Below are 13,981 nucleotides of genomic sequence, written 5' to 3' on the forward strand. Positions count from 1 at the left end.
ATGTTCATGTATTTCAACACTGAGCAGCCTGGAGAAGTTAATACTCTTTTAACTCTTAACTGAAATCTGTTGAATTGAAGTTTTCATTTCTTACATTAACTGATTTTATATTAATAAAAAAAGAGCAGAAACATCGGGATCATCACGTCGGCCGTCACGTTTCAAGACGTAAAACAAGAGTCCGATCATTTCACTCTGCGTTTCTTCGTCCAGTCGTAGATTTCACACGTACAGTATGTGTCGGTAGGTGCACGTCGCTCCGTCTTCCTCTCGACAGAATCTGCACTTTAATATTTCTTTGTTTTGGCAACTGAGAGAATCTTCTTCCCTCCGAGAGCAGCAGAGCGATCGGGAGGTTTGAGTTCACGCTGATGTAAATTGTGTAAATGTGTGAGAATCCTGCTGAAAACAAAAAGCAGCTGTTGTTTCTTCTTTTTTATGTATTTACAGTATCGACTGTGCAGAAACTACACGTGCTCACGACGTTTTGTACTTTTCCGACCGGGAGGAAGATTATTTTTTATGTTTTTCGGGGGTTTTGTTGACGTTTTGATGGAACATCCCCTTTTTACAACTCTTTATGTAATTTGTTTTGTACAGCAACTCTTGATTCATATGCATGAAATGTCCCTTTAACGTCGCCTTAACTGCTGTGAATACTGTAAATATACTGTACTGTACTTCTCTTCACTCGTCTGTCAAAGCGATCGCACCTTTTGTCGGATCCACTGCGCCGACAAAGTGAAAATGCACAAATCTGAGGACGTTAAGATGAAAAATAACTTGATAACATTTTTAAATAAAAAATGTCAAACCCCATCAAGTGTTTCTCATTTTACTTCAAACAGGAAGTGTGATATCTGAAAATTAAAATGTATTTCAAATGTCATATTACAGTGAGAGGAGGAAGATATGAACAACATGCTACAGAAAGTCATAAACGATATGCTATAGTTTAGGCTTAAAGAATGTGTATAATAATTCATAAACATTGTTTAGTGTCATAATGTGTGTGTATTTATATGAAACTGTCATTTTACAGTATGACGTGAACACATCATAAAGTATGTCATTAAAATAGGTCTGTAATATGTAAAAATGTCATACTACAAAACGAAAAAAAAATTATTTTCATGAAGTGTCATCGTATAGTCAGTCATATAATACACTACTAGTCATATATAATATATATAACCACTATTATTTATGTAATAATACTTTGTGTTATATACTTTCTATTATATAATTAAAAGCTATTTATTATTTACCTTTATTTATATATAAAGAGAAAGAGTCTCACCAAACCACAACCTGCAGTTTTATAATGATAAAATTTATTGATAATTAATAATAATAACATTGCAATGTGCATTAGTATAAACACTGTGAAGACCAGAAAAGAAAGCCATATATATTATTGTACTATTATAAAATATAAAATAGCTCAACACATGAACATCATGTGTTTTAAAAGCTGACCTGAGAGATATTATATATTTTGACGGGTTCATTGCATTAATTCACTTCCTTTAAGTCGTATGTTGGAAGTGCTGATTGTAAAAAGGTCAAAACTGATAATAATTCATATATATGGAATTGTATGATGGAGAATTCCATGTCCCACATTACACACTCATCTGTAAAGAGCCTTGAGATAATGTATGTTGTGATTTTGTTTTATATACAAATAAAAGCTATTTGAGTCGAGTCGAACAGACGTGGTCTCCCCCTGCTGGTCAGCTGCAGTATTACAGGGGTTTATGACTCATGGACACAGACAAAATACAACCAATGTTTGAGACGACGAACTCTGCGGCACAAGGTTCTAACTCGACTCTTGGGATGCGGGTCGTTTTTCCTCGAGAAGTCAGTTGGTCAGTGTTTGAGCAGAGGAGCTTTCCTCATCTCCACGTAGGTGCAGTTCTCCGGATCTCTGCTGATGTTGATCTGCAACACAGGAGATGAATATGAAAACAAAGCTCAACTGTTACAGGCGACTGATGCTTCTGTGATTCTGATATTCAGATAGAAACATGAAACATGAAACATAAAACATAACCGATTGTAGAAATAAACTCAAGAGTAAATAGAGGGGAAAAGTGAAAATACTGAAAGTATCCGGACGACTCCTGTGTCGCGAGATGGATACAACGATGAGTAACTTTAAAGGCAAATTTCAAAGATTTAAAGATTTTGCGTTAATAAAGATCAGGCCGACAGACAGACAGATTACAGACAGACAGACAGATTAAAGACAGACAGACAGATTACAGACAGACAGACAGACAGATTAGAGACAGATTACAGACAGACAGATTACAGAGAGAGAGACAGACAGACAGATTACAGACAGACAGATTACAGAGAGAGAGACAGACAGACAGATTACAGACAGACAGATTACAGAGAGAGAGACAGACAGACAGATTACAGAGAGAGAGACAGACAGATTACAGATTTACAGACGAACAGACAGACAGAGAGATTACAGAGAGAGAGACAGACAGATTACAGAGAGAGAGACAGACAGATTACAGACAGACAGACAGATTACAGAGAGAGAGACAGACAGATTACAGACAGACAGACAGATTACAGAGAGAGAGACAGACAGATTACAGACAGACAGACAGACAGATTACAGAGAGAGAGACAGACAGATTACAGACAGACAGACAGATTACAGAGAGAGAGACAGACAGATTACAGACAGACAGACAGACAGACAGATTACAGACAGACAGACATATTACAGAGAGAGAGACAGACAGATTACAGAGAGAGAGACAGACAGATTACAGACAGACAGACAGACAGACAGATTACAGAGAGAGAGACAGACAGATTACAGACAGACAGACAGATTACAGAGAGAGAGACAGACAGATTACAGACAGACAGACAGATTACAGACGTACAGTCGCCCTCTGCCTGACGTAGACGCAGGTGATGACGCAGGCGAACAGGAACATCAAAGCCAGCAGGCCAATCAGAATCCAGCTGAGTCGACACATTTGAAGAGGAGGAGGAGGAGGAGGAGGACGAAGGACGCAGTCCGTCTCTGTTTCCTTTTGACCTAATAAAAACACAAACACAGAAAACATTTGTTCCCAGTTTAAAAACATCTGCAGTGACCTGAGAGAAAAGAGATATTACACTTTATCACCGAATAAGACAAAACTAAAACATTTTAAAGTCCTTGAGAAACGTACTTACATCTACTGTTTATCAACAAATCTTTTAATAATTATTTTTATGTTAATTCATATATATTTAAGAATATATATTTGTTTTATTTTTGCATATAAATTACTCTGTTATTTTTTATTCATTCATTAATATATTTTACAGATGATTTGGGGGCGCGTGGCTTCCTGCCCGGACACATTAATCCTGCAGAAGCTTTTTCTCTTTTTCTTTTTTTCTTTTTGAATGTTTTCTTCTTTGATTCTAACCGCAGCCACATGTGTGAAACATTTCGTCTCCACTTCCTGTTTTCGGTTCAACAATATGTTTTTAATCATTTTTGACACCAAAAGATAAAACAACATTCACTGTATCTCAGTGTTTGTTGACAATAAGAAAAGTAAAGTATGATAGAGATCTGACACTTCACTTCTTTCTTAAACTACAAACAAAAGACAAATATTCATTGAATGAAGTCACACATCATTATCTGTGTCGTACCTGTGCCCGGCAGCAGTCTGGTGGGTTTCCCTCTCTCGGTGTAATCCAGATGATCCTTGTTCACGGTGAACTCGCACTCGTACGTCACGTTCATGGCCTCGGGGCCGACGTTGACCAGGATGAACAGACACTCGTTGGGACTCACCAGACGCATGATGACGTTCCCACAGTCATTCATTCCCTTCTGGCAGAGCAGCAGGCTTCTGGAGTCCCGCCTGAGGACAGACACAAACATGATGAAGACACGTCTTCAAGGACGTTCGCTCGGCAAGGACAGGAATGTTTCAACAATATCATGGAAAGAAACGTCCCACAGAAATCTGTCGGGGAAAATCTGTCCTGACTCTCAAAATGTGGAGTGTGGTTGAAACTTTGGACCTTTGTCCTAATATTTAAGGTGAAATACTCGTCTTGGGAAAGGAAGAATAATGAAACTAGAATGACAGACGTGACAGGTACAGAGAGTGGAATCAGAGAGGCAGCAGGTCATCAACCCTCCGACAGGACCACACTGTACACACTGTACACACTGTACACACTACACACTACACGCTGTACACACTGTACACACTACACACTGTACACACTACACGCTGTACACACTGTACACACTGTACACACTACACACTGTACACACTGTACACACTACACACTGTACACACTACACGCTGTACACACTGTACACACTACACACTGTACACACTGTACACACTACACACTGTACACACTACACGCTGTACACACTGTACACACTACACACTGTACACACTACACACTGTACACACTACACACTACACGCTGTACACACTGTACACACTACACACTGTACACACTACACGCTGTACACACTGTACACACTGTACACACTACACACTGTACACACTGTACACACTACACACTGTACACACTACACGCTGTACACACTGTACACACTACACACTGTACACACTGTACACACTACACACACTACACACTGTACACACTGTACACACTACACACACTACACACTGTACACACTACACACTACACACTGTACACACTGTACACACTACACACACTACACACTGTACACACTGTACACACTGTACACACTGTACACACTACACGCTGTACACACTGTACACACTACACACTGTACACACTGTACACACTACACACTGTACACAGTGTACACACTGCACATACAGGCTGTAGAGTCGAACATCCACCACGGAGGTGACGTTGGCCGTGTGTTCACAGCTGATGGAGGCCGACGCGTCCGGGTTCACCGTCCGATACCGAGGCTGTTTGACCTCGAACCCTGACGGAGGACAAACACTCAGCTGATCACGAGCTTCAACAACAACAACAACAACATCCAGGTACTGAAGGTTTTTATTTTGTTTTCATCAGAAATTAGTTCTTCATTTTCACCTCTGTCGGTCACAAACGTTTACTAGAGGGTACAAGATTCACATTGGCCGATATATAAATATTTTATTCTGCTCATGATTCCTAAGACGTCGTTGTGAAACCTTTATGACAGAGACATGTAATTGAGGCTTGATATTTTTTTGTTTAACCATGAACTCTATCATAAATAACTATAAATAAAAAGAAAACACAGATATTTATAGAACTTGAATTAAGAAGTGAAGATGATTTATTTACATAAAATATAAAACATAAATGCACAATTCACTTTCTGCATTGTTTATTCTGTACAATAAAAGATTTGATATCAGTAAACATAAGAGCTGATATGTCTACGAATGGCTCATATCCATCATATCATAAATTACCAGCCAACCGATTTATTGGTCGAGCTCCAACTTTTTATCATTTTCTTTAACATTGTGTTTTTTCATGTTCACAAATTTCCCAGGGAATAATAATTCATATTTATGTGACTGAAGGTGTAATTCGCTGCAGTGGGATTGGATTTAATGTTCTAAATGTGTACAAATGATTTTACAACCACAAACGTGGAAACATCTCTGCTCATATGACATTGAGGTGAAATCATTATTATCCTTCGTACAGTTTTGTTGCTATGACAATACAATTTGTTTTTAATGTGAGTTCCTACAGACCGTGGATGGTGAAGTGGAGCGTCCTACCGTGACTGAGGTGGAAGATGAAGATGAAGATGACGAAGGTGCGAGCCATCATCTTCTGCTCCGTCTCGCACTTCGGTGAGAAAGTACTGAACTGGACAAGATCTGACGCTCGTCGCTGACATGTGGAGCGTTCAGGTACGACAGGAACATGTTTTTTTAGATTGTCAGCATTGAGCTGAAACCTCAACATTTCCTCTTCACTCCGCTCAGAATCACGATGACGTGTTTGATGTTTTACTGCTGTCAATCAATCTGCTTCTGTCGTTTGTTGTTAAGGTCGATGACTAAATTTCGCGTAGGGAAACGCTTCGTCGTGTCAATTGAATTGTTTTCTTTCCTTCTGTCTTCGTTCTGCTGAGGAAAATGTCATATTCAGGCCTGAAAAATTAGAAACTATCACTAATTCAATTCAATGTTTTTATAGTTCATCTTCTAAATGTGTCGTTTCACCAGGACAGACGCATCAACAACATCCACCGTCACACGGAGTCGGATCCTCTTCTCCTGAGTCCTGTGAATCCTCCTCGACACCTCGACCTCGTGACGTCTTCCACTGAGGTCGAGGACGAGTGGCGAGGAAGGACGATCCCCATGTGCGTGGCTTCCTCACTCCCCCCGATCTCCCGCCAGCTCCCCTCCACACCTAAACCTCTTTCTTCAATCCAGATCACGAGACGCTGCTGAGGTGGATTCACATCGTCCTTCCTCGCCACCCGTCCTCGACCTCAGTGGAAAGGTCACGAGGTCAAAGGAGTCGAGGAGGATTCATAGGACTCAGGAGAAGAGAATCTGACTCCACTGACTCTGAACCACGTGGTCGTGTGACGGTGGATGTTGTTGACGTCGTGGTGAAACGACACATTTAGAAGATGAACTGTAAAAACCTCAGCGGCTCCATCAGCATGTTTCAGTGTTTTATGATTCATATGTAACAGTGACTGACATCTGGGTCATATTCATACTCTTCTTCTTCTTCTTCTTCAGATTGAATCGTTTACGTTGGTTCATGAGGCGTGACGTTAAATATCGCTGCTGCAAGGAAGTGTGGTCTCAGGATTTGCTGATTGGATAAAAACATGAATGACGAGTTCCTAATAAAGTGTCAGTGATGTTCAAAGTCTTCAAACAGAATCTGAAAGGAGTGAAAATAACAATATTTCCAGAAGTAAAGTAAAGTATCTGTGATCTTCAACAACGCAAAGTTTCCCTGAGGTGATTGGATCTGATGAACCCGAGTCAGCAGTTAGTCCACATCCTGTTTTCAGGCCTGGTGCTTCTGTGAAAGTACGTGAGTGTTTGAAAGAAAATGAAAACCACACACGCAGTCAGCACATTGTGATTGGTCCGCTCCTCCTCCTCCGAGCTGATTTACTGTCCAACTGACAGACGTGGTTTTATCCTATTTATTAATGTGATGATGATTTATTTTTGTTTGAGGAAGCAACACGGTTCTTTCTAAGTGTCTGGACGTCTTCATGTCTTCTGGCTTTTTATTTCTAACACACCGACACACTGACGAGTACTTTTTTTGTACTTGTACTCTTTGTTTGAGTATTTCTGCCACTGCGTATTGTACGGTACTGTACAAAGACACATTTAATGTAACATCAGCATGTTAGCAGTTAGCATCAAGCCCGTACAGTCAATGAACAGCTCAGAAGTGAAGCCAATAAATCCTGGTCGCCCCCTGGTGGCTGACTGCAGTACAGGTCATAAACCACATGGACCAAACTGGAAAACCATATCAGATGATTTCTGTCATGTGAAGTCGTTCTTATCTCTGCTGTTTGTTCACGTGTTCATGTTTCATTCCTTATTTGATGATATAAAACTCGGGGGGTAAAAGTCAATGGCACAAAATGGCGGCACCTGTATCCAGGACGTTCTGGCCTGTTGAGACGCATCGTCCATCTTTACATCACTCACAGTTTATTGTCTCCGGCTTTAGACTCGGAAAGACGCTTCAAGCCTGGTGTTCATTTTTCTTCATCATTCATTTTAAATGTGTTGAAACAAAAAAATCTTATCAGGAGTTGGTCCTCGTCTTTTTCATCAACACTTCATAATCAGAATCATAATCATAATCAGAAGCTTCACTTGGACTACGGCCGTCAGTTTTCCATACGTGTCTTTGATTGTGACCATTGCGAACAACCAGAAACCCTTTTGATTCCCGACATCAACATCCTTGTTCTGACGCACTCTTTGTTTTTTCTTGTTTTTTGACCCTAAACGAAAAAACTGGAGTCGGTCGAGTTCATTCGAACCCGAGACGAACGTGTCTGAGCTGAAAAACCACAGGCAGGAAATGTTTTCACACAAAGAGAATTCAGCCTTTGAGACAAGAACCCGCTAAAACAAAAGTCATGTCCATAGAAAATAACAACTTTTATTATCTGACAAACACGATTCATATCTTCTTGGCAGGAGACTTTCTAGTTTTCTCCTGTTGTGGTTGTTGCAGGAGCTTCAGTCCTTTTCTCTTTGCTGTTCTGACCTGGTTTCTGCTCCACTTCAATGATCCTTCCTCTAGTTTTACTCTCCTTCTCGTTTCTTCTTCTCAACAACACGTTTCTCATCAGGTGGAATCAATAATATATACAAAATAAAAAAGACTAATTAAAGTTAAGGAACTTTACTTGAAGAAAATATCTAACAGGAATATAAGTTGAGCAAAATACAAAATATACAGTTAAGTACAATGAAAACAATTATTGTTTAACAACTTAAAAAAACCTTTTAAAAACTAACATTAAGTTTTTTCAAATTAAGGTTTTTATTCGTCTTATCTTGTTAATTTCTGAACTTGTTAACTTTAAGTTGAACAAACTTAATTCATCCCAATCAGTCAGTCAATCAAATCACAATTTTCCTCATTGGTCTTTACAATCTGTCCAAAGTGCGTCGTCCTCCGTCCACGTCCAGACTTCATAACTGAGGAAACACGAGTCTTCACAGGATTTGAGTTTACAACAATGTAAACATTATTTTTTTACTGCAAATAACTTAAACACAGACAAACATCAAATGTTCTTCTGTAGCTTAAGTAAAACAAAAGAACCTCAATCATAACAGAGGTGATATTTCATAAGCGACGTGGTTCAATGCTTGTGATTCCACGACGGACCGAAGGATCAGCAGCGTCCGGCCGACGTGAGAGTGACCGCGTCTCTCCGGACTCGTTCACACTGGAGAGTCTGCACACGGAAACACACAGATTATTATTATTATTACACAAAAACAGAAGATCAGATCTGTTTCTAACTGCTGCTGCTGAGACCTTCACTTCTACTGGACAACGACGTTCAAAACCAACGTTCAATATTCATGTGCAGTGTCCGCAGGCGTCTGCCTCACACGACCTGGGACTCCGCTTCATTACCTCACATTTTGTTCTCCACACAAACTTTTCAGAGCTTTTTGAAATATTTACAAGACGAGTCAAAGATGCTCTGACCTGGAAGAAGATGATGATGACGAGGACGAACGTGACCAGAACCACCAGAACCACCACAGCAGCGCTGACCGGCTCCTTCCCCTCCTCGCCTTCGTCCCCCCGGAGGGCCCCCTCTTGCTGGGGCCCCTCTCTCTGGGGCCCCTCTCTCTGGGGCCCCTTGGCAGGACAGCCACAGTCGTCCTGACCCGACACGTGGACCAGCGTGCCGTTGCCCCTGAGCCGCAGGTACGGCGGCGGGTAGAGGATCTGGATCTCACAGCGGTACACGTCTGTGTCCTCGGCCCTCAGTCCGGACACCGTCACCACCACGGCGCCCTCGCTCTCCCTCGCCGAGCACTTTACCTGAAACACACGTTTAGACCTCACCTGTCAATCATCTCTGAACACGTCACCGGGACTCTGATCCTCTGTCGTGTTCGTTTGAGAACGATTATCAATATGAAGAAGGAAAGTGATTCAGAAGTTAATGCAAACGACCGAAAAATACATGATTGTTTAAAAGCAATGTGCATCTTTTGCATACGTACATATTTTTTTTCTGCTCTGTGAAACTACTTTGAGCTCATAATAAATACACATTTTTAATCCCAAAGACACAAGCACATACAAAATGTTAAATTTGACAAAAGTCTTATAGTAACGATTGTCATCCATTCATCCATTATCTATAGTCCTTTATCCTTTAAAGGTCGCAGGATTAATAATCATAACCATAATTACTTAATCTATACAGCACCTTTCAAAACACAGGTACAAAGAGCTTGACAAGATAAAAATGAACAATGGAACAGTTTGACCAGACGACATCCGGCAGAAATATAACAGAAGAGAAGGAGTCAAATAAATGAGAATAAAAGCTTCTGTCATGATGATAATCAGTCAGATCAGAGCCAGGATAAAAACGTTATAACAATTACTGTGAAGATGAAGATTACAGTTATAGTGTTGTGTCTTCAGAGGGATCTGAACATGATTTACCTGCTCCTCCTCCAGCTCCGTGTCCCTGCGCTCGGGCAGGTGGAGGATGGTCGAGCAGACCTCCTGGTCGCCATGGAAACCTCTGAGCAGAGTCACGCGCACGTGCTCGGGGTCGGGGTGCGGGTACGTGGGGCTGCGGTCGGAGGAGGGGGGGAGGCCCCGGTGGAAGGTGGCGGGCCGGGGGTGGAGGAAGCACCGGACCCGAGCTGTCCCGTTGCTGCTCGACGCTTTGTACGGCTGGAACACCTTCACGGCTGAGGAGACAGGAAGAGAGCATCTCACCAGAGGCTTGTCTGTCTGCACACGTCCTGGGAACCTCCCAACCTCCTCTGACCTCTGGGCTTTAAACATGTGGAGTGTGGAGACTCACCACCGCTCATCACCGGCCGACAGAGGCGGAGGAGCGTCAGCATCAGCACCGTCCAGCCCATCGCCGCGTGAGTCAGGAGCATCCTGCAGCGGGCCACTGGAGAGCACACACACACACACACACACGCAGCTTCTTCTTCTTCTTCTTCTACTGCTGCTGCTGCAGACTGAGAAGAAAACGTGTCACTGCACAATCTACACTTCACAAAAGTGTGGAACTCACCTTTATAGTCACACTTTTCCCTCGGCGGCTGTCATGGAAACTGTCAGAGTGCCAACACAGGAAGTGATGATTGAATTGGTGCCGGTAAAGAGAGAAGACGCTGCGGTTCTGCAGGAAAGTGGAGAATGAGAGACTTTTTATTTAAAAAAATGGTTTGTTCTCAGCATTTTTAAAATTTTTAACATTAAGTCTTTTTTTTCCCTCAGAGAAAAGACAACGTGCTCAAACCTGAGTTCCATCAGTGAGAAGAAAAGAAGATATTCATAAGCAGAAAGAAATAAACCTCTGACAGATTCCTCCTCGTGTGTCACTACAGGAAACATGCAAACATGTCATTTTACATTCGTTACATTCATGTGTGTTCCAACATTGTGAGCTGGTCTTTCATCCAGAACTCAACGGTGAGTTCTTCTCCTGAACAAGACTTTCTGTTTATTACAACACGTCGATCGGCCTCCGAAGCTTATTAAACCTTGTATCTGTCGACTTCAGTGGAAAAAAGAAAGAAAAAAACACTGAAACTGAAACGACTTGTTCACCTGTTAACAAGTTAATACATTCAATTTAAATTCCAGTGGATTTCGATCTTTGTTCAGATGTGAAGATAAAACTGTTGCACTCATCTTCTCGTTCACTCTTTTCTGGGATTCTGGAGATTTTGCTGCCAAAAGTTTTTTGGTTCGAGTGAAAATATTCACAACTTTGTCTCAATTACTGTTTAAAAGAAAAAAGAAACTGGTACAGTAGATGGTCATGATGTTACACCAGATGATGTGCAGGTGTGTCAGACCTTCATCGTCATGGCAACTACAGTTAAACTTACTGAACTCAAACTCGTAACTTTAGTTACATGATGTTCAACATTAATAGACGTAGATTCAAAGTTAAAGAACAAATGGTCGTTGATTGATTGATTTAAAAAAACAGTGATAACAAACATCTGTTGTGAATTGTGAAAGTTGATCCATCCTCCCTACACGGGCTTCCTGCTCGAGCTCACCTGACAATAAAACAATATAAAACAATATAAAACATATGTTGTAATAAGAGGACCTGTCAGGAGCTCAGTGTCTCAGGGCTCAGGGGTCATCAGAGGGGGTCATTCATACTAATCACTAAATAAATAATAACAATAAATAATAACAATACACGTGTGAGAAGCGGACAGAGCCCGCCCACTGAGAAGAAACGCCACGATTTACCTGCACGTTCATATTTGGAAAATATTTTCTATTCACATTATTTATTGATGACATAACCAGTGTGGATTATATTTAAACTGTAAAACCCTCGACATGACCTCGCTGTGTGTTTTGGGACTAAACGTTAATTTCACGTCTTAATCTGATGCGACATCACGACAGAATTTATTTTATGCAACAGAGCCGTTTGTCTTTCTGTGGAAATTAACTAAATATAGATTATGTTCATCAAAGGGAAAGTCAGTGTTAGCGTCCGGACGTCACAGCTCTGTGTGTGTGTGTGTGTGTGTGTGTGTGTGTTCTGCCTGGAAACCCTGTGTGGGGTTTAAGCCCCATCAGTGTCACGATGAAGTTACAGTCAGAAGTACAGTCGCCCCCGGAAAATGGCGGTTTCTTCATTTTTGCTGCCATCAACCGTTTCACTGGGGTTCAGAGTAACATACAAGAAATGTATAATCAGAATCTTCATCAGTCTCCACGTGTGTGGAAATGAACATGTCGACTTTTTTTACATGACGTAGAAAAGGTTCAGGTGAATCTGAGCTCAGTAACAGTTGAACTCTCTGAAGTCATTATGATTATTTACAATCATAAATGTACCAGCACATTTTCATGTCTTTGGTATTTAATGTGTTTCTCTGTGTTTTTTTCTTCAAAAAACAAATATATATGATGCGTCTCTGTGTGACTGATTTATGAATGTTTCTCTTACATTTGCATTTTCATATTTGTTCCACAGCCTGTGTGACTCAATGTCTCTGCCCAGCAACAGCAGGCGAACTGTCTCATCCTGTCTCATCCTGTCTCATCCTGTCTCATCCTGCAGGTGAACTGTCTCATCCTGTCTCATCCTGTCTCATCCTGCAGGTGAACTGTCTCATCCTGTCTCATCCTGTCTCATCCTGCAGGTGAACTGTCTCATCCTGTCTCATCCTGTCTCATCCTGTCTCATCCTGTCTCATCCTGCAGGTGAACTGTCTCATCCTGTCTCATCCTGCAGGTGAACTGTCTGTCTCATCCTGCAGGTGAACTGTCTCATCCTGTCTCATCCTGCAGGTGAACTGTCTGTCTCATCCTGCAGGTGAACTGTCTCATCCTGTCTCATCCTGCAGGTGAACTGTCTGTCTCATCCTGCAGGTGAACTGTCTGTCTCATCCTGCAGGTGAACTGTCTGTCTCTTCCTGCAGGTGAGCAGCTCACCAGGATCCAGGACCTCAAATCATAAAAGAGACGACAGGTGTGTCGTCAAGGCAACGACATGTGACGTGTGTGAGGCAGATTTAAAGAAAACAGAAAACATCAGGATGTGGGAAATTCACAATTCCTTTTTTCCGTTGGTTGACTGTTGACAGCCGTCAGGGGACGTCCCGCTGCCACGCACCGCGTCTCTCTCTCTAAGTTGCGGTTGAGGTTTTAAATTAGAATCATTTTTTTTCTACATGCATTCGCAGAGAAAAGGTCCAGATCCCCCGGAGGAGGAGCTTCTGGTGACTGGGTGAGATCGTGTGACTCTGTGGTTTCAGGCTGCAGCTCCTCTCACCGCCTCCTCCTTCCTCTTCCTCCTCTTCCTCTCTGCTCAGCTGTGGGACACATCTTTAGCAGACTAGAGTTCCTGATGTTTCATCTCCAGCCGTCAACCTCTCTCTGACAGTCTCAACAAATCAAAAACAAATTAATCGCCAACTATTTTTGATAATCGATTCATGTTGTTTTCATGAAATTTCAGCTTCTTAAATGTGAATATGTTCTGGGTTCTTTGCTCCTCTGTGACAGCGAACTGAAGATCTTTAGTGTGAACAAAACAAAACCTCATGTTCGAGTTTTGAGGAAACATCATTTCGATTTACTTCGTTGCAGCTCTACTGACAACCACTTGTATGTTTACAGTGAGGGGGTTTATTCCTATGGAAATGTGCTTTGACTGCACTGATAACTCAATATGCATTATCGAATCATATCATCAGAT

The 13,981-nt window shown here is 41.6% G+C and overlaps 2 protein-coding genes and 1 long non-coding RNA gene across 3 annotated transcripts; 1 reads left to right on the top strand and 2 right to left on the bottom strand.

The window, feature by feature from the left end:
- Window positions 1–1,312: 1,312 nt before the first annotated feature.
- Window positions 1,313–6,246, bottom strand: LOC118282698. Its single transcript, XM_035604010.2, has 5 exons — window positions 5,787–6,246; window positions 4,873–4,987; window positions 3,688–3,902; window positions 2,919–3,076; window positions 1,313–1,947 (listed from the first exon to the last, which is right to left on the bottom strand). Exons 1-5 carry the CDS (start codon window positions 5,974–5,976, stop codon window positions 1,876–1,878), a joined length of 750 nt encoding a protein of 249 aa, XP_035459903.2. The 5' UTR covers window positions 5,977–6,246; the 3' UTR covers window positions 1,313–1,875.
- Window positions 4,839–8,187, top strand: LOC118282699. Its single transcript, XR_004784326.2, has 3 exons — window positions 4,839–5,048; window positions 5,758–5,921; window positions 6,771–8,187. It is a non-coding gene; the product is annotated as an uncharacterized LOC118282699 (long non-coding RNA).
- cd28 (CD28 molecule) lies at window positions 8,156–10,891 on the bottom strand. Its single transcript, XM_035604009.2, has 4 exons — window positions 10,592–10,891; window positions 10,222–10,475; window positions 9,244–9,585; window positions 8,156–8,983 (listed from the first exon to the last, which is right to left on the bottom strand). The coding sequence occupies exons 1-4, from the start codon at window positions 10,671–10,673 to the stop codon at window positions 8,921–8,923; spliced, it is 741 nt and encodes a 246-aa protein (XP_035459902.2). The 5' UTR covers window positions 10,674–10,891; the 3' UTR covers window positions 8,156–8,920.
- Window positions 10,892–13,981: the final 3,090 nt, after the last annotated feature.

Source organism: Scophthalmus maximus, chromosome 14, assembly GCF_022379125.1.
Source record: "Scophthalmus maximus strain ysfricsl-2021 chromosome 14, ASM2237912v1, whole genome shotgun sequence".
Lineage (NCBI taxonomy): Eukaryota > Metazoa > Chordata > Actinopteri > Pleuronectiformes > Scophthalmidae > Scophthalmus > Scophthalmus maximus.